General features: G+C 33.6%; 2 protein-coding genes across 6 annotated transcripts; both read left to right on the top strand.

Annotated features, from left to right (window-relative positions):
- Positions 1–6491: 6491 nt before the first annotated feature.
- LOC114274277 (Myb domain protein) lies at positions 6492–8988 on the top strand. Of its 2 annotated transcripts, none has more exons than XM_028216169.2 (4): positions 6492–6705; positions 7973–8080; positions 8304–8368; positions 8473–8988. In XM_028216169.2, exons 1-4 carry the CDS (start codon positions 6535–6537, stop codon positions 8618–8620), a joined length of 492 nt encoding a protein of 163 aa, XP_028071970.1. In that variant the 5' UTR covers positions 6492–6534; the 3' UTR covers positions 8621–8988. The 2 variants fall into 2 exon arrangements, with proteins under 2 accessions (XP_028071970.1, XP_028071971.1); XM_028216170.2 differs by having other exon boundaries at positions 6493–6705; positions 8304–8363.
- Positions 8989–10224: 1236 nt separating this feature from the next.
- On the top strand, positions 10225–14687 carry LOC114274276 (uncharacterized). Of its 4 annotated transcripts, none has more exons than XM_082867618.1 (11): positions 10225–10432; positions 10812–11315; positions 11412–11513; positions 11604–11678; positions 11775–12236; positions 13047–13099; positions 13256–13330; positions 13551–13653; positions 13762–13824; positions 14004–14114; positions 14226–14687. In XM_082867618.1, the coding sequence occupies exons 1-11, from the start codon at positions 10364–10366 to the stop codon at positions 14445–14447; spliced, it is 1839 nt and encodes a 612-aa protein (XP_082723744.1). In that variant the 5' UTR covers positions 10225–10363; the 3' UTR covers positions 14448–14687. The 4 variants fall into 4 exon arrangements, with proteins under 4 accessions (XP_082723744.1, XP_082723743.1, XP_082723746.1 ...); XM_082867617.1 differs by having other exon boundaries at positions 11601–11678; XM_082867620.1 differs by having other exon boundaries at positions 11601–11678; positions 14004–14131.
- The last annotated feature ends 3813 nt before the right edge of the window (positions 14688–18500 follow it).

The following is an 18500-nucleotide window of genomic DNA, read 5'->3' as shown; positions in this document are numbered from 1 at the left end:
GAGATAGAAAATCGGAGCTGTTACAGGGTTTGATAGAGATGGAGAGAGAAAATGAGACGGCGTCAGTTGCACACCTATTTTGGTGCGGTGCGGTGTTCGGTACCCTTCGTCTTTCGGGTATCGTGTTTTGGTCGTTAAAATTAAAATATCCAATTAACCTGTAAATCTTCTGGTGCAAACAATCATGTTGCGACCACTAACTAGTAATAGCATTAATAATGTGATAGTAAATTTTATTCATTTATACAATGTTGTTGTATTTTTTTTTTTTTTTCATCATTACTGCTAGTGCAAATTTAAATCACTGATAATGTTGCTACTTATTTTATTTTATAAAAATGTACAGATGTGTATTTTAAGATTTGTTTTAAAAAAATAAATAAAAATGTGATTGGTGACCATCAAAGGCAGATTTCAAAATGGATAAAAAGAACATCTACCTAAAGAGAAAACTACTAAGCCTCCGTTTGGGAAGTGGGTTGGCTTTTTGGTTTTTTGGCTTTTTTGGCTATTTTAGCCTGGGCTAAAAAGCTTGGTTTGGGAAGGGCTTTTTGACTTTTTGGCTTTTTTGACTTTTTTTGTGAGAGAAGAATGTAATGATTATAGGTTGGATGTGATGTTTTGTTTGTTATGGCTAAAATAGCCTATTTTGTTTTTTGTGGCTAAAATAGCCAAAAAAGCCTGAAAAAACCCTTGCCAAACACAGGCTAAATTAAAATTTTTGTAGTTAGAGAGATGGTTAAATTTTTTTGTAGTACTTGAATGTAATATTTGTGAAAGAAAAAAATAAAATAATCATAGATTTGATGTGATATTTTATCTTATTAATTATTTTAACTTATTTTATTTTTTTATGAATTTTAGCTTAAAAAGTTAAATTTTAACATTTTCCAAATAAGGCCATTAAAGATAGAAAAAAAAAACTTCTACATAAAGAGATATTGTTATAACACAAATATATAAAAAAAAAAAAAAACTAAAATAATTATCACCAAACTGAAATACCTTTACAAACTCTCGACCGTAGTACGTGGGTGTTTGGGATGTTTTAAATAAGTGTACTTTTTAAATTTTTGATTAAAAAAATAGAGAAAAAAATTTATATTTGGGATAACTTTTTGAATTTTTACGAAAAGATATGTAATAAAATATTATAATAAAATCAAAATGACCATTCTACCATTGTTGACTTTTTTGACTATTGATTTCTTGACTTTTGGGTTGTTAAATGAAAAGAGCAAAATAATAATTCTGCCCTGTAGCTAGGGGTGAGCATGGTCCGGATTGGATCGGATTGGGATAAAACCAGGACCAATCCGTTATTTACGGTTCCTGAAAAATTGGAACCAATCCAATCCGTTTAAATCATGGAACCAATCCGAACCAATCCATTTAAATACGGATTGGATCGGTTTAGGACTACGGATTCACATAATTAAATAACAAAAATATATATATATATATATAACACTTGAATTTCATAAAAATATAAACATAACGCTATATTAGTTCCATAATAGCAATATGTTTTTCTATAATAACGACATACTGTTCTAGAATTTAAACAACCATAAGAAAACTGGTTTCACCATAAGTATTTAGACCATTGCAAATTAAAACTTAAAACTAACAAACAAAAGTAATAAAAGAAGATATTATACGGTTTTAGGTTTGAGTTTAGATTTTACATAGAATAAGAGAAGATACTATGGAGGAGGATGTATAATAAAAATATAGACTATTTGTATACGGTCCGGATCGGTTCCAATCCGGAACCGTGGGATTCAATCCGGAACCAATCCGTGAACTACGGATTTTTAATTCTTCAATCCGGAACCGAACCGCGGATTCAAAAAACCAATCCAAACCTATCGGATTGGACTGGACTGGATCGGATTACGGATTTCACGGATTCCTTACTCAGCCCTACCTGTAGCTCCCCACAAGCTTCCAAAATAATAATTTAAAACCTCTAAGCTTCCCTACAAGTTTTTTCCAAATAGTTTGGGAAGAAGGTTTCCAGGCTTTTTTGGCTATTTTAGTCACAAAAAACAAAATAGGCTATTTTAGCCACAACAAACAAAACATCACATTCAACCCATAATCATTACACTCTTATCTAAAAAAAAAAGTCAAAAAAGTCAAAAAGCTCTTCCCAAACCAATGTTTTTAGCCCATGCTAAAATAGCTAAAAAAGTCAAAAAGCCAAAAAGCCAACCCACTTCCCAAACGAAGGCATAATAACTTTTTGACTTTTTAACTTTTTTTAGTTTATGCCAAACCAACCCTAACTTACATGGTATGTTGTAATATCCATTTTTACATTACAAAGGTCTTGTTTGAGATAAATTAAAAAAATCAAAAGTTATTAAAGAAATTAAAAAGTCTATGCTATTCAAGAATAACTTGTGAGTCACAAAATTTTGCCCTTTAAATTTAACTACTCAAAAAGTCAAAAGGGTAAAATGATCATTTTGATTTTGCTACAATATTTTATTACACATCTTTTCGTAGAAAGTCAAAAAATTATCCCAAACATACATTTTTTGTCTCTACTTTTTTAATCAAAAAGTCAAAAAAATGCACTTATATAGCACATTCTACACGACTACAAGATAAATTGTTAAGATAGTGCATATTCCTATGCACATGATATTCAATAATGCTTGGTAGCTCGAATTTTTATGGTTCAAATGTATCAGAACTATGCCATTTTGGGGGTAAAATGACGATCCGTTTTGATACATTCGAGCTATCCGGGCCACACAAATTCGAGTTACCAAGCATTTTTCTTTTATATTTGTTTAGAATTCCATCAATTGGGTATTATTTTCATGACACAATTAAATAAATGAACAAAAAAATTTATGAAAAATAAAATATGTTTTTAAAAATTATTTTTGTAAGAAAATATTTTTTGTTGAAAAATAAATTAAATATTAGATATAGCGGTGATACATATGATAATATGACCATCCAATAAGCAATCTTAATTTTTGATAAAAATCATAATAGTGTTAAGTTGGTGAGATATAAGACATCCCCATTTAGGAGTTGTTTGGAGTGTCTTAAATAAGTGTATTTTTTGTTTTTTTAAATTAAAAAGTTAAGGAAGAAAATATGATTGTTTGGGTTAACTTTTTAACTTTTTATGAAAAAATATGTATTAAAAAATTCTATAAATTAGTATGTAGGGAAAAATTAGAATTGAGAGTTATGCAGCCGTAATTTTTGACTTTTGGTGAATAGTGATAACTTTTTAACTTTTTGAGTAACTTTTTAACATTTTAATTTTTTTTTCACTTCTCAAACTTGACCTTAGTGTTTTGTAATTTTTTATTTAGAAAAATATTTGAAAACTTTAATTGAGCATTCTTAATCCACACCTACTGATGTAGAAACCTCTCTCCCCACTCCTCATCTTTATGCTCTCTCTCTCTCTCTTCTCTTCTACCTCGTTAGACATCAAAATAGATTTAGGGGTTGTTTGGAATGTCCTAAATAAGTGTATTTTTTGTCTTTTTAGACTAAAAAATTGAGGAAGAAAATATGGATGTTTGGGTTAATTTTTTCACTTTTTATGGAAAAATATGTAATAAAAAATTGTAAAAATTGATTTGTAGGGAAAAATTAAGATTGAGAGTTGTGCAGCTGTAATTGTTGACTTTTGATGAATAGTGTTAACTTTTTAACTTTTTAAATAACTTTTTGACTTTTTAACTTTTTTATAATATGTCAAACTTGACCTTAATATATAATAAAATTATATATAAAGAGATGTAACATCACTCTTTTATTAATAGATGACACTACCATTATATTTAATATTTTCTAAAAAAAAATAGATGGGAGATGTCCACTCCACAGCTGAACTATCTATTTGAAGAAAAAAAGAAAAACTCTCTTTTGGTTTAGTTTTTGAATTGTGTTTAAAAAATAAATTATTAAAAAGAGTTTTGAAAGTTAAAAATTTATTTAGTTATGAGTTTTAAAAATAATTTTTAGATGATTTGTATTTTTTTTAATTTTTTTTAATTGAATAGATAAAATGTGAGAGAAAATTTGATTGATTAATGGGTACAATATGAGAGAATAAGAAGAGAAAGATAAAGTGATTGATTAATTTATTAATAATAAAAAAAAGAAAGGAGAGAGAAAATTAAGTTTTAAAAATTTATTAGCCAAATAATTATTTCTTTATTTTTTAATCTAAATTACAGTATATTTTTAAAATTAAACCAAACATGAAAAGCTAGACACTGGTTGGTGGGTCTGCCTAGTATTAAAAAGTGACATGATTTATTCCTTTTCTTCGATAATATTATTATTTGATACCTTCCGTGCTCATTTGTGCAAGAATATATATATATATATATTTGTTTTAAATAGATTTTTATTTATGATAATCTTAAAAATTTTAAACATATTTTTATGCATTGTTTGAATATATTTTACAAAATTAATAACAGTATTATGGGCTATTTTTCGTAAGGTTTTTTTTTTAGTAAAATCTATTATCTTGTTCGTTCTCATGGCCCACTTAGGGTAAGTTTGGGATCTTTCAAAAAAAAATAAAAAGACAAAAAGTTACTTAAAAAGTTAACACTATTTATCAAAAGTCAACAATTACGGCTGTACAACTCCCAATTTGAATTTTTTCTTACAAATCAATTTTTATAATTTTTTATTACACATTTTTTCATAAAAAGTCAAAAAGTTAACCCAAACATCTATATTTTCAACCTCAATTTTTTAGTCAAAAAAGACAAAAAATACAACATCCCCTTATTTCTTCTGGTCACAAGGTGGGACCCTGTGTAGAAAACCTAGCTTTGAGGCTGCGAGCTTTGCGTGAAGACTCGGCAAGTATATACAGATGTTGCACATCAAATTTTAGATATTATATTTTAATATATTAAATACTATTTAAATTTTAAATATTATTTAATTTGTCAAAAATATATCTGTTAATGACAAGTTGCACAGTTGGCCAATTTTTTTTCAATTCTCGACACTACACAAACATTTTATCATCATCATTATTGAGGATCAATTAATTAGATCAAAACAAAAAAAAGTGACATGACATGAAAGGGAGAATACAATTGTGGGATCCACTTACTCATATTGTGAAAAAATTATTAAAAAAAATATACATTAGGGAATTCTTCAAAAATTAATTATGAAAAAGTTTAATAACTTTTTTTTTTTTTTTTATAGTTATAAAGTTTTTCATTAATTTAAAAATATTTTTTCAAACATCAATTTAAATAAAAAAATTTCAAAAAATTAATAAGTGATCCAAGAGCACTACCAATCACCAAATGTTATGCTCCCTTCCTATTTCTTCATAACCAAATACAAAAAAATAATGTTAGGGATCATGAAAAATATATCATAAAATTCATCATGAAAATTTTTCGTCTCTTGATTAATTTGTGATGTTTTATTGTATAGGTAATCTAAAGGTGAAGAATCTTTCATGATCATATTCATAATATTTTTTTCATGATCCCTAAAATGATAAGTTTTACACTTTTTACCACAGCACACTTTTGGAACATCACTTGACAAGTTGCCATTACCCCAGAATCACCAAATAACTTCACCCTATTGTGGGCCTGTAGATATTGGGGTCCCGTAAGGCAAGAGGCCTATTCAGTTCTAATGGGCCCCAGGCCCGGGGATTCACTCAGTTTCAATATGCCCGGTCCCAGCCGGTATTGGACTTTAAAAAATGGTAATTGGGAGTAAATTATAGCTTTTTATTTAAATTTTGTAAGACCTGTTCCTGTTTGGTGTAATTTATGAATTGTTCATATTTCTTTCTTTTCTTAAAAAAAATAAAGATAAAATTGTTATGTACATCTTCTGTTTATATTTTTTGAGATAAAAATAATTTGAAAAACTAATTATTGAAAAGTAGGAGAAAATGTATATAAATCAAAAGTAAAAGCATTGGATTATTTAAATATCTTGTAATCTGATATGAAATATATCTTGTAATTATTAGGTTTCTAAATTTCCATTGATTTAGTTTTTTTCATGTTTCAATTACTTATTTCCAAAGTATTAGATTATCACTTAAAATTTGGACTCTTGATCATATTGGGAAAAATCTCTCATAAATTCGTATACGTATTTCCTTCATTATACTTTCCATTCCACTTATGAATCCATTAGGGGCACCATCACCATCACCTTCACGCCCCTCAAACTAGTAAAATTGCAACCTTCGAATATGACTCTCAATAATAAATTATGAATAGAAATTTAATAGGCCACATAAATAATACTACTCTTCTCAATATCGTCTTTCAAATCTAAGGTGGTCCAGTTAGCAAGTGAACAAATGAATAATTCAATTGCAAAGAGCCACCTAAATCTGTTTCTAAATCAATGTTGTCAATGTAATCCTTTAATGTGATGGACCTTTACCAACTAACAATTAAATCCCAAAAACTAGTGGCATAACGAAACAGCTGAGCAAAGTTGAATATCTTCAAACCCAGCATAGTGGGCTTCAAAACATTGATGACCCAATCAACCATTCACCACACTGGCCCAAAAAAAAATCCATTCACCACACTAGAGAAGGGGAGAGATAGAGAGAGAATGGCTGCGATACACAGAGCGATTCGGAGCATCCAAACAGGCGTCGAGTGTCCTCGCCTTTCCAGATTTTCTCTTCATGCTCCTAAGAGTGTAAGCCTCTCTTTTGATATGCTACTTCAGTTTTGCTATTTTTCATGCTGTGAAATTGTTGTTTGTTCCTCAAATTGCTTCTTTATGTGTTCATTTTAGTGTATTCTCTGCTAATTTGTCTTAGTTTATGAACACACCCACATGAATTCTTGAGTACCCATATCGCATAAAAAGGGGAAAATATATATTTTTGTCCTCTAATTGCAGTCCTGGCTTGTTTTCTGATTGGGAGTAGATTATTGTATATATTGACGAATAATCCTCCCAAGTATGCCCAGGGTTTGACATCATTTTGCTGTACAAGTATCAGAGTTGATAAATTACCCCTTGTTACCCCTTGGCCTAACTTCAGTGAGACAGTAATATAGAAGACAAATTACCCCTCTTCTGTTTTGTTTGAGGAATCTTAACAGTTGCATCTCTGTCCATGCTAGAAATTGATCTGCCTCATAACAACAGAAACCCTTAGGTCATGTTTGTTTGGGTGGACATGAGTTTGGGATTGGACTAATAATCCAATAAAATTATTAATCCAATGTTTGGTTAAACAATTGAAATACGGACTAATTATTTTAAACTTAAGATAGGATACATAATCCAACGAATTCGTAATCCTAGGACTATTAGTCATGGGAATGTTAATCCAATCCGCCCAAACAAACATGGCCTTAGGGGCACAAAGGAGCAGATTCCACCCAACATAATGTGACAATATTACCTTTACTAGTCCAATTCTTCGCATAATCGCATTGATGCGACAGCTTCAAATAATTGAGTAATAGGAACCAAACTTATCAAAAAAATTGAGCAATGGGAACCATGCTGTTCTGTGTGGTCATGAAGCATGCATGGCGAAACTTGAAAATTTTAGGTGCAAATAAGTTCTTACAGATGGTCATGGTGATTCTGTTGAAGTCAACCCATGTCCTTATTATTTTCTGTTGACGAGGTGATTTTTTTCCTTGGGTCATAAGTGGGGAGATGGTTGCATGAATTAGCCAGGCCTTCTGTGTGATCTTGCTGCAACAATGAAGTTTAGCTTGATAGTTAAAGCTCTTTGACTTTTTCAGTGTTTGATAATGAAAATATGATGTTCCATTTGTTATTATTAGTGTTTAGGTTACAAATGTATTTATATCATGGGTTCAAGTATCGTGTTGACAATGTTATCTCCAGTATATTTTGCTTTTTGTGAAAGATATTTTTTACTAGCCTTCCATAAAAATAATTTTTTGCTCATCTGTATTATGGTGGTTTTTCATATCAGGCGGAGGTGGAATTTTCCAATGGTAACGTGTATAATTTGTCTGCTGAGTTTTTAAGAACACACAGCCCGGCTGCTGACAGCAAAGCTAGATCAGTTGGAGGTGAAAAGGTAACTGTGAAACAATTTTTTATGCTTGAGCTGCTTTCTAATTTGAACTTTCCTTGGTACATATATTTAGGTATGTCTGCATATACTGAATTTTTGTTTATGGGGTTGCGATTCTTTGGCTTCCAACTTCTATGGGACTACAATAACTAAATTAATTTTCATGATCAATTTATTGTTCATCAATAATAGTCCACTGATTCAATGCCTGTCGTGCTTTAATCAGGTGATATTTGGGCGGCGTCATGTGGGGATCATGTCTGCAGAACCCATAGGGAACTATGGGGTAAGGTACTTTGAGGCTTAGAAGTTTCTTTCACTTGACAGTAGTTATTCAAGTCCTTTCGATTTAATTAGTGGCGTATTTTTAAATGAAGTTTGGATTGCTGGTTCAGGATACTTTTTGATGACTTGCATAAAACTGGGATCTATACCTGGGATTATTTGTATCATCTTGGGAGCAACAAGTTCACCCTCATGAGAAATTATATTAGAACTCTGAAGAAACATGGACTCACACGGGATCCACCCAGAAGAAAATGATGAAAGAATGTTTTATTTCATCATATTCTTTCAATTACTTCAAGTGGCACCGTCTGACTTACACGAAGGATACGTGGGTGGGAAGCATAGTGAATTTTCTCTCTCCTAACAACATATGCGACATGTCTGAACTAAAGATGCAGCAATGCAAATTGCACGAGCTGTTGTTTAAGCTGGCATCTGTGTGGCCATGGATGTACTTCATTATCACAGCACTTGTCTGCTGTCTCCTGTTTGGTTTTTCAGTCTTTTTCAGTTTTCATTCAATCTCAGTATGATATACCCAACTCAGGAAGATGGTTTAGGCGATAAATTTGTCCAATTTTGTGTTGAAAAATTGTCCAATCGTAACCCGTTAATTTTGTCTACTGCTGTGTCATGTTAGAAATTCTCAGCCTTACTTCTGATAGGGTTCTTGTTGAGATACTAGCACTGGGGTGAAGTACTTGGACGCCATATGATACACGTTTAGCAGTAGGGTCTGTGTGGCACATGATTCGATTGGTTATGTGATGTAGCAACAACAGGTTGTTCAGCCTTTTACATCTCAACCTCTTCAATTCTCAACCAAACTTTCTAGGGACACAAAAAAAGAGTGCTTACAAGAAGCGTTCTTACAGAGATTAGCTATGGTTTTTACAAAATTTGGGAAATATTCTATGTTCTTAGTCTCAACCCAGATTCGAACGTTAAAAATGCATGACTCTACAAATTTCTTTTGCTTCAATTTTCAAAGAAGGTAGAACAGGTAGACCCAATTTGTTGGTTGCTTTCTTTCTCCCCAAAAATTCAAATTGACAAATACATCCTAGAAGTACTCGTTAAGATATATTTAATTGTCTACTTTATATTTTAAAATTAGGAAATTAATATTTTAAATTTTTATAATTATTAAATGCAAGATTTTTTTAATTACTTTATTTATTGTAGAAATTATTAAATTGCATAAATACCAAAAATAATAAATAATTAAGTAGAAGGATAACAATAGAATTAAAAAAAAAAAAAAAAAAATCTAGCTTGTTACATTGAACATTGTTTGTTTTATTTAGAAAAAATTAATTCAAACTTATTAAATACATTTTATGATATTAGTTATAGATTTTGTTAAGGAGAGTTGTTGATAAATTTGAAATAGTTATACATTAATATAAAATTATTTGAAGGATTACTTACAAGTGCCGCAAAGTCGCAATAAGCTTTTCACTAATCTTATAATACTTTTCACTTATTGTAAAACTGTTTCTAATATTTTTATTATTTTCAAAACACTGTTTTTTTTACACAAATTCTAACATTAAACAATAAAGAACTGACATTTGTTAGCAAATTTGACTTATTTGTTAACATTGTTCTTAAAGCACTAGATAACCAAACTTTAATTATTATTAAAAAGGTCGGGGAAGACTTATTAGCGAGATCCATTCAAATTAACCAACCAAAAAAATGTTCACAATCATGAGGATATCATAAAGCCGTTGAAAATTCAAAAAATTGAACGTTGGAAAGTTTGATTAGCTTCAATTCAAACCAGTGGGGACCTTAATGACCCACACACCACATACAAATCCATAAAAAATTACACCACACTTCTCTTTACACCATAAAAAATTACACCAAACATAGTCCTAAAAAGCTTCAAACATTTTGAATTTCAAAATTTATAGTCTCGAGAAGAAAGACCAGAGAAGAATAAAATTTGAAGTAAAGTTGAATTTTTCAGTTTTCTCATACTGCAAAGAAATGGGAGAATCAGCTTGTCTCATGCATTCATTCTCCTATGTTTCTGGCATTTCCAATGAAGCCAAACAGGTCATATCTCTCTGTCTTTCCTAGTATTTTAATAATTGGGTTCTGTTAATTCTGTTAAATGTATAATGGGTTTTGTAAACTCTTCATTTTTTTTTTTTGTTCCTACAAGATTTAATGGGGTGCAATCGATTGAATCAGAACTAGGTTTGGAGAAAATTTTCAAATTTTCTGTTGATTAGACATGTCATGCTCTTTGAGGGTTGTGTTGATTCAGTTAAATGTGTAATGGGTTCTGTTATTCTTAATAAAATTTCAAATTTTTTTTTTTGATTCTACAGGATTTAACAGAGTGAAATCCATCGAATCAGAAATGGGTTTTGGCTTTCTGAGAAATTTCTCAAATTTTTTTGCTGATTAGATATGTGTGTGTGATTTACAGGGAAACCCCATGCATACTCTTGGGGACTCGATCTCTTTTGGGAGATTCATGTCAGAGTCCTTATCTTGGGAGAAATGGTCGACATTCTCTCACAAACGCTACGTGGAAGAGGCAGAGAGGTACGCTCAGCCCGGTTCAGTGGCTCAGAAGAAAGCTTTCTTTGAAGCTCATTACAAAAGCATTGCTGCTAAGAAAGCCGCAGCCTTGCTCGAGCAAGCTAACGCCAACGCCGCCAACAACCACCCTGATCCAGAATTTGAAACCCATGATTCACAGAGTACAATTGAGCCTGTTGTTGATGAACAACTCGGGCTCAAAGCCCCGGTTGATACAATTGTCAATGGAAATGTGTACAATTCAAATGTTGAATTGGAGATTGGAGAGGTGAAAGTAGCTGATACGGTGGTAACAGGGCACGAGGTTCAGAACGAATCGTTGAAACAGAGTATGGTTTCTGAAATGGATATTGGTGAATCGCCTCAAATGGAGAAGCCATTGTTGGAGGTGATGATACTTTGATGCCCATGATCAGATTTTGATCTCTTCTATGATACATATGTTTGTCATACTAATTGATTGTTTTTATTGATTTTAAAGCAGGGTTTGAAATCAAATCATGAGCTTGGTGAATCGTTGAAACAGAGTATGGTTTCTGAAATGGATCTTGGTGAATCACCTCAAATGGAGAAGCCATTGTTGGAGGTGATGATGCTTTGATGCCCATGATCAGATTTTGATCTCTTCACACATGTTTGTCATACTAATTGATTGTTTTTATTGATTTTAAAGCAGGGTTTGAAATCAAATCACATGGTTTCTGAAATGGAGCTTGGTGAATCACCTCAAATGAAGAAGCCATTGTTGGAGGTGATGATACTTTGATGTCCATGATCAGTCTTTGATTTCAGCTATAGAACTAGTATTTGTCATACTAATTGATTGTTTTTGTTGATTCTAAAGCAGGGTTTGAAATCAAATCATGAAGTTCCATCGCTGATAAACAAGAAGAAGAAACAGGAAATTTCATCTTCAAAGTCGGTAGTTTCTATCACTCCACTCACCAGGAAGTCCACCATAGAATCCACGGATAAAAACAGATCAACTTCTAACTCTCTGAAGAAGTTAATCTATTCTACTAGTGCCAAAGAATCAGATAATAAGTCAGCTGCACCAGAATTTTCATCTACAAAGCCAGCAGTTCACCAGAGAGTACCTAAAGTTCCGGCTTCGCCTGCCAAAACAGTAGCTCCAGTTCTTCCCAAAACAGCCACCAGGAAGTCCACAACAGATGATTCCATGGATAGAAAGAGAGCAACTCCAAGATCTCTGAAGGAGCTAATCTATTCAAGTCCTGACAAAGAATCGGAACCGGCTGCTACTGGCAGGAGGATTGAAAGTTCAAGAGTTGCTCCCAGTCCTTATAAGGCATCTATTCATTATTCTTACAGCTCCGTTTGTTTTGGCCAAAAACGGTTTTTAAGAATGTTTGGTTTTTAATTTTTTGAAGATTGAGTTTTTTTATTTTATATGTTTTTTTGTTTTTAGTAAATATTTTTAAAATTCTAAGTAATTTTTTTTTATTATACATTTTTAGATATATTTAAAGAGTAAAATATTTATAAAAAATATTTAAAAAAATTAATAAATACACAAGAATACGAAAAATTTATTGAATTCTTACATTTTTTTATTATTTTTTATTTTTAGTATTTAGTGAATTTTCTAAAGATGTTTTTCACAAATATTATACTTTTTAAACATATTTATATTAGGTGTATCTAAAAATTAAAAAAAAAAATTGCTTAAAATATTAAAAAATTTTTACAAAAACAAGAAAACATGAAAAATAAAAAAATTTAATTTTCTAAAAAATGAATCCAGAAAACTCAAGCCAAACAAGTATAAAAAACATTTGGTATGACAAAAAATCAAAAACAACGGAAAACAAGCTTTTTGGAATGATACCAAAAAGCTTGTTTTTTATAAAGTTTTACAAAAAATCAAAAATAAAAAACAACGTTTCCAAAGACTATAAAGTTTTACCAATGATACCCCACCATCGCCACCCGCCAGCATCACCGCAACCACAATCACAAGCGCATTAGTTTGAAGGTTGCAATCAAATAAAAAAAAGTGTTTTCAATAGAAACTTCAGAAAATGATTTTCGCCAAACAAATGAAGCATAAATTCCATTTTTTGTGATGGTATGACAAGATTGGTTTCATTCTTTGCAGGCTTCTGCAAATGGGGTATCAAAGCATACAACCCCATGTTCAGAAATTAGAAGGTACTCCCTTTCTCTCTCTCTCTCTCTCTCTCTCTCTCTCGGTTTAAAAAAAAAGAAGAAAGAAACATTGAGGTTCTCATAACTATATTAACTAATGATGAATGTTTTTGAATATCTAAGCTTTGATTAATGTTTGACTTTATCTGCAACTTATAGGAATAGAACACCACTTGATCCCTCAGCTTCTGGAAGCAAAACAACTGGCCCAAAATGGCATCTCCTATCTGCCGTGTAAGTAGTTTTGAAGTTGTTCCCATCTGTCTAATAAATTGATGTATCATGTTATAGGGATATAATAATACAATGAACAAAGAGAAATTACATAGTTATGCAAAGTCACTTGTGTCTTTCATTGATTGTCATGAAGAATCCATGTTATATTGCCCAAAATTGAAGGTCTCAATTAGAACAGGCTCTTAAAGTTTCTCTAATAATTCTATTTTTATGCCAGTTGTGCCAAGTCTTTGACTGCCTGCAGAAACAAATTGCAGTCACCGACTTTATCCACTCCTTTCAGCTTGAGGACGGAGGAAAGAGCAGCGAGGAGAAAACAGGCAAGCCTTGTTGCCTCAGTTGTTTTCCTCTTTCCTTCACTCAAATCTCTCTCCTGAGCTATGGTTAAGTTGTTTTTTGTTTTCCCTTTTTACTGTAAAATCTTTCAGAAGCTTGAAGAAAAATTCAACGCCAAGGACACACAAAAAGTGCAGCTACAGACAAGATTAAAGGTCAGATTTTCACTTCCAAGCTCTCTATAGACTGGGATATAATCATCTTCATTACCCTGGATGAGACAGTGGCAATGTAACTTTATGGAGTATTGATAGGGCTTCCAAGTCATCTGGAGACTGGCTTCAGTTTGATCAATCTATACATAAGATTTGACTAATTTTATTCATCTGTGCAGGAGAAAGCAGGAACAGAACTTAGAAAATTGCGGCAAAGCTTCTGCTTCAAAGCCCGGCCACTACCTGATTTTTACAAGGAAAGAGAAACACCAAAAGATCAGATAAACAAAGTAAAGGCATCTCTTAGGTCCAAGCTTATTTTATAATGACGTTTTTTACTAGTGCAACGTAGGGTTGGCGTGACTTTTTTTTCTGTTTTTTTTCCCCAATATATCTTGCAGACTCCATCAACACATCCTCAGCCGCCCAAGCTAGGAAAAAGAAAGCCGAGTTCTAGCAGTAGCACATTGCAAGGAGGTATAACCTCACTACCTCCAGTGACAGCTTCAACTAAGAAGAGTTGCTCCAAGAATGTCTTCAAAACTAAAAGTCATCGTCAGATCCCAAATCCCAAAATGATGACAAACCCCCATGAGAATACATCTCCAAATATTCAGCATTGAAGTTTATTATTGGGACCAGCTTGATTTTGGAAAATGTTTTCTAAGTAGGCATGGGATTTTAATGTACAATTTTCTTTTATATATGTACACCTTATTATAAGGGTAATATGGGAAGTCATAAGCTGTTGCATGGTATCATCACTCAGCAGCAGTATGATACCATTTTATGGATATCTGAACTTGTGAAAGGAGTTGGAAAATCTGCCAAAAGAGTTAATAACAATCAAATAATTGTGCCAAGTGATCTGAATAAGATGGTAGGAAGTCATGTACTACTTTCTAAAGTAATGTTTCACAAATCCATTTACAAAATGAGAGGTTCTTATTGTTAGTATATTATATGTATTATATATTAGTGCATAATATGTTAGCTGTAAATTACCAAGCTTTAATCATGTTGCTTTCTTAGTGCTTTCTTAGTGCACACTTTCTGCTTTCTTCTTTCGGCTCTCTTTGCCCCTTTGTACACTCTCCCTTCTATAAAAGGAGAGTCATCTTCACATTGTAAAGACACACTTAAAACATCAATCATAATACATACAATTTATTCTCTCTCTATCAATTTATCTTACATGGTATCAGAGCTATAGGTTAGCTCTTGGTGATCTTCACCTTCCGGCGGGCGGCAACCTTGCCTTCACCTCCCGCCGGACCCCAACCATGCTTATTGAAACCTCCATCAACTCCATTACCTTCTGGTCCATCATCTCCAACGGCAGGTTCTGCAAGTATATCATATGCAATGGAGCTGTTTCCACATAGAGTTTCGAAAGCCGTTTATGTAGCTGCAGCAATGTTACCTAGTGGACAAAGTACCCTTGATATGTTCTCCCAAAAGGCAGATTCAAATGATCTGATGCGTCAGGCTCAGATATTCCTGTATGCAAATGGAAACACTCAGCCTCCAACCGCAATCAATCTTGACAAGTCACTATTAAGGGACTTGTTATTCAACCAGAGTCCTGCCAAGGATGTTGCCCTAGCATCTGTGTCAATGAGGCCAATCCCTTTCGCTCCAGTTTTGGAGAAGCTCTCTCTTTCTGAGAAGAAGTATGGCTCAAATACATGTGAAGCTCCTCCAATAATAGCAGCTTCTTCACTCAAACCCTCATCTGAAATCTCAGATCAACACATAAACTCTCGCCATCGTCAGTCCAGCTCATCATTGGCTCTCACTCACCTCAGGCAGAAACACCGCAAGGGCGAACCCATCACCATGATCACCGCATACGACTACCTTTTCGCGATCCACCTCTACACCGCCGGAATCGATATCTGCCTCGTCGGCGACCCCGCCTCCATGGTGGATCGCCGGAATCGATATCTGCTATGATGCATGCATAGCTGAGAGTACCCGTACACGTGCCTGCCTCGAAGTTCTCTCTCTCTATCCAACCCACCAACTTAGCCGCTTTTGTCCCCCCCCCACCATAATTGTTTTCACCGCCCACCTCCCCCACTCAAATTTCTTTTACTTTATATATATATATATATATTTATTTTGTTCCACCTTTTCCAGCGTGTTCCCACTCTCTTTCACTTTCTTTTATTTTCTATCTCAAAAAAAAAAAAAAAAAAAAATCATCTCATATTTTCACTTTCAAACCCACAATCCTTTTTTTTTTAATCAACCCACTCCCTCTCTCTACTCACGGACATCCACCACTTTGTCAACTTTCCAACCCTTTCCTTCACCTTTTGCACCCCACTCACAGATTCACACACCTTCACTGGTTTTTCCAACCATTATTTTATTTTTTATCTTTTCTTTTTGAACATTACACCATCGCCCCCAACATCCTCCACTCAAAAATATTCTCTCTTTTCTTTATCTATTTTTTTTAATCTTATTATTATTAAACACAACAAAACAAAAACAACACCAAAACACATTCCACATCTCACAATCTTTGTTTTATTTTTGTTGGGATTAACCCCGATCACTATTTTACACCACAACCCAAAACAACCAAAACCAAAAAAAAAAAAAAAAAAAAAAAAAAACAACCAAACAACCTCCCTCACATAGGAGGGCTTTTCCTTTTCCCTTCTCTACTATGCCGCCGGTCTCTTCTTCTTGCCTCCGTCCTGAGCGGCCCTTGACGGTGCTACCTCCGTGTTTTCCACGCCACCGAGCACGTTCACTCCACCCTGCTCCTCCACTACAGCATATGGCGGACCTCCAAATCAGAACATCACGGTGGCCTTCCGCTTCAGCTCCTTGTTTTCCGCCTTTAGCACACTTATCTCTGCTCGCGCATCCTTATACATGCGTTGGAGCAGAGCCAGTTGGGCGTTTAACTGCTGCACCTCATTTGTTCTACTCTGCAGCCGGTGCGACAAGTTTGTGACCGCAGTCATGGTCTCCACGCATGACTTCAATGTATACTGATTGGCCTCAATATCAGTTTGCACCGCCATTTTTTGCTCCACAGACCACATCGGAAAGTTCAACGGAGCAAAACCAGAGGTGTTTGGTTGAGGTTCACTGGCCACCGCACCAGTTATCTCTCTTGTTGACTCGTTGAGGTCGGGAAAGAGAGTGAGGAGACCACGGGAAGACGAAGCCATTTTCTGGGCAACAGAGTGTTACAAAGTATCTCTCTCAGAAAACGAAGAGTTTTTCAGCGGTTTTTTCGCAGGTTTTTTGTCTCAGCTTCTACCTCAGCCTCAGCCTTCGTCTTGGTTAAATAGCCAAGGCAGACACGCGCATCATGCGCCGCTCGGCGCTAGACGACAACATGGGCGCGCAAGCCAAGGTAGTCCGGCACACCTTTTGATGGGCGCCTCGCCATAATGACAGGCACACCTTTTTATGGATTGGGCACGCCTTTTGATGGCACGCCTTTTGATAGATTGGGCACGACTTTTGAGGGTGCGATATATATATCTATATATCTCTATCTTTTGGGCTCCCACGGTCTGACACGACCACACAGTGTCTTTTACATCGGTCCGGCATGACCCCGTAAACTGTCACAACATTGGCTCCTACAACGGTCTGACACGACCACACAGTGTCTGCTACATCGGTCCGACATGACCCCGTAAACTGTCTTGATCCCCTTTATCACTCACTTTATTTCAACCTCAAATAGTTTTCTATCTTCACATCTATTTGAGTTTGAGGGGGGGTTATACATATATCATGGTGAGCATGGTTACACACCATGCGAACCACCCAAGCTAATAAGCATGGTTATATACCATAAACTGTCCCGACATTAATTCCGATTAGCTCCTTCAACGGTCTGACACGACCATACAGTGTCTTCACCAACGGTTCGACACGACCATACAGTGTCTCCTATCCTATTTTATTTTCCAGTTTTGTTACTCTCTCCAAACTCAAGTTGGCTAGTACCTATCCTCCTTGAGTTTGAGGGGGGCTGTTAGTATATTATATGTATTATATATTAGTGCATAATATGTTAGTTGTAAATTACCAAGCTTTAATCATGTTGTTTTCTTAGTGCTTTCTTAGTGCACACTTTCTGCTTTCTTCTTTCGGCTCTCTTTGCCCCTTTGTACACTCTCCCTTCTATAAAAGGAGAGTCATCTTCACATTGTAAAGACACACTTAAAACATCAATCATAATACATACAATTTATTCTCTCTCTATCAATTTATCTTACACTTATAAAGCACTAAGGGAAAATATCATATTGTTATTGAAATTACAAATTACAAGCACTCTTAAAATTTGACAAAAATTAATCTTCTTAGATTTAACAAAAATATGCGAACACCTTCTAATATTTAGAAGTTGCATTAACTAAATTTTTTGCATGTTTAGCAGTCAAAATTATGCATAAAATTCTCCTCTTTATTTTTAAAATTTTTTCAAAAGAAATCATTAATTACAATAATAACAACAATGGAGACAAATCCCCTTGGTAGAGGTGATAAATTCGTAAAACCGACTATTTAAACTTGAATTAAAATTTTTAACGAGTTTCACAAACTAATCTCACACAAACTTTTATTGAGTTGAAGTAGAATGCTTAAATATTTTTATATAATTTTAATTTATTAAACCCAACTGAATGAGC

Source organism: Camellia sinensis, chromosome 4, assembly GCF_055761805.1.
Source record: "Camellia sinensis isolate YWXY chromosome 4, ASM5576180v1, whole genome shotgun sequence".
Taxonomy (NCBI): domain Eukaryota; kingdom Viridiplantae; phylum Streptophyta; class Magnoliopsida; order Ericales; family Theaceae; genus Camellia; species Camellia sinensis.
The sequence above is the reverse complement of the archived record's forward strand: the minus strand, read 5'-3'. Positions and strand labels throughout refer to the sequence as shown.

What these genes read in the sequence shown, in the direction of transcription:
- LOC114274277 (XM_028216169.2), top strand. Translation starts at nt 6,535, where the DNA reads ATGACCCAATCAACCATTCACCACACTGGCCCAAAAAAAAATCCATTC. An exon ending in CTCTTCATGCTCCTAAGAGT is followed by an intron (nt 6,706 to 7,972) that starts GTAAGCCTCTCT and finishes TTTTCATATCAG; the next exon opens with GCGGAGGTGGAATTTTCCAA. An exon ending in ATAGGGAACTATGGGGTAAG is followed by an intron (nt 8,369 to 8,472) that starts GTACTTTGAGGC and finishes TTGCTGGTTCAG; the next exon opens with GATACTTTTTGATGACTTGC.
- LOC114274276 (XM_082867617.1), top strand. Translation starts at nt 10,364, where the DNA reads ATGGGAGAATCAGCTTGTCTCATGCATTCATTCTCCTATGTTTCTGGC. An exon ending in TGGAGAAGCCATTGTTGGAG is followed by an intron (nt 11,316 to 11,411) that starts GTGATGATACTT and finishes ATTTTAAAGCAG; the next exon opens with GGTTTGAAATCAAATCATGA. An exon ending in TGAAGAAGCCATTGTTGGAG is followed by an intron (nt 11,679 to 11,774) that starts GTGATGATACTT and finishes ATTCTAAAGCAG; the next exon opens with GGTTTGAAATCAAATCATGA.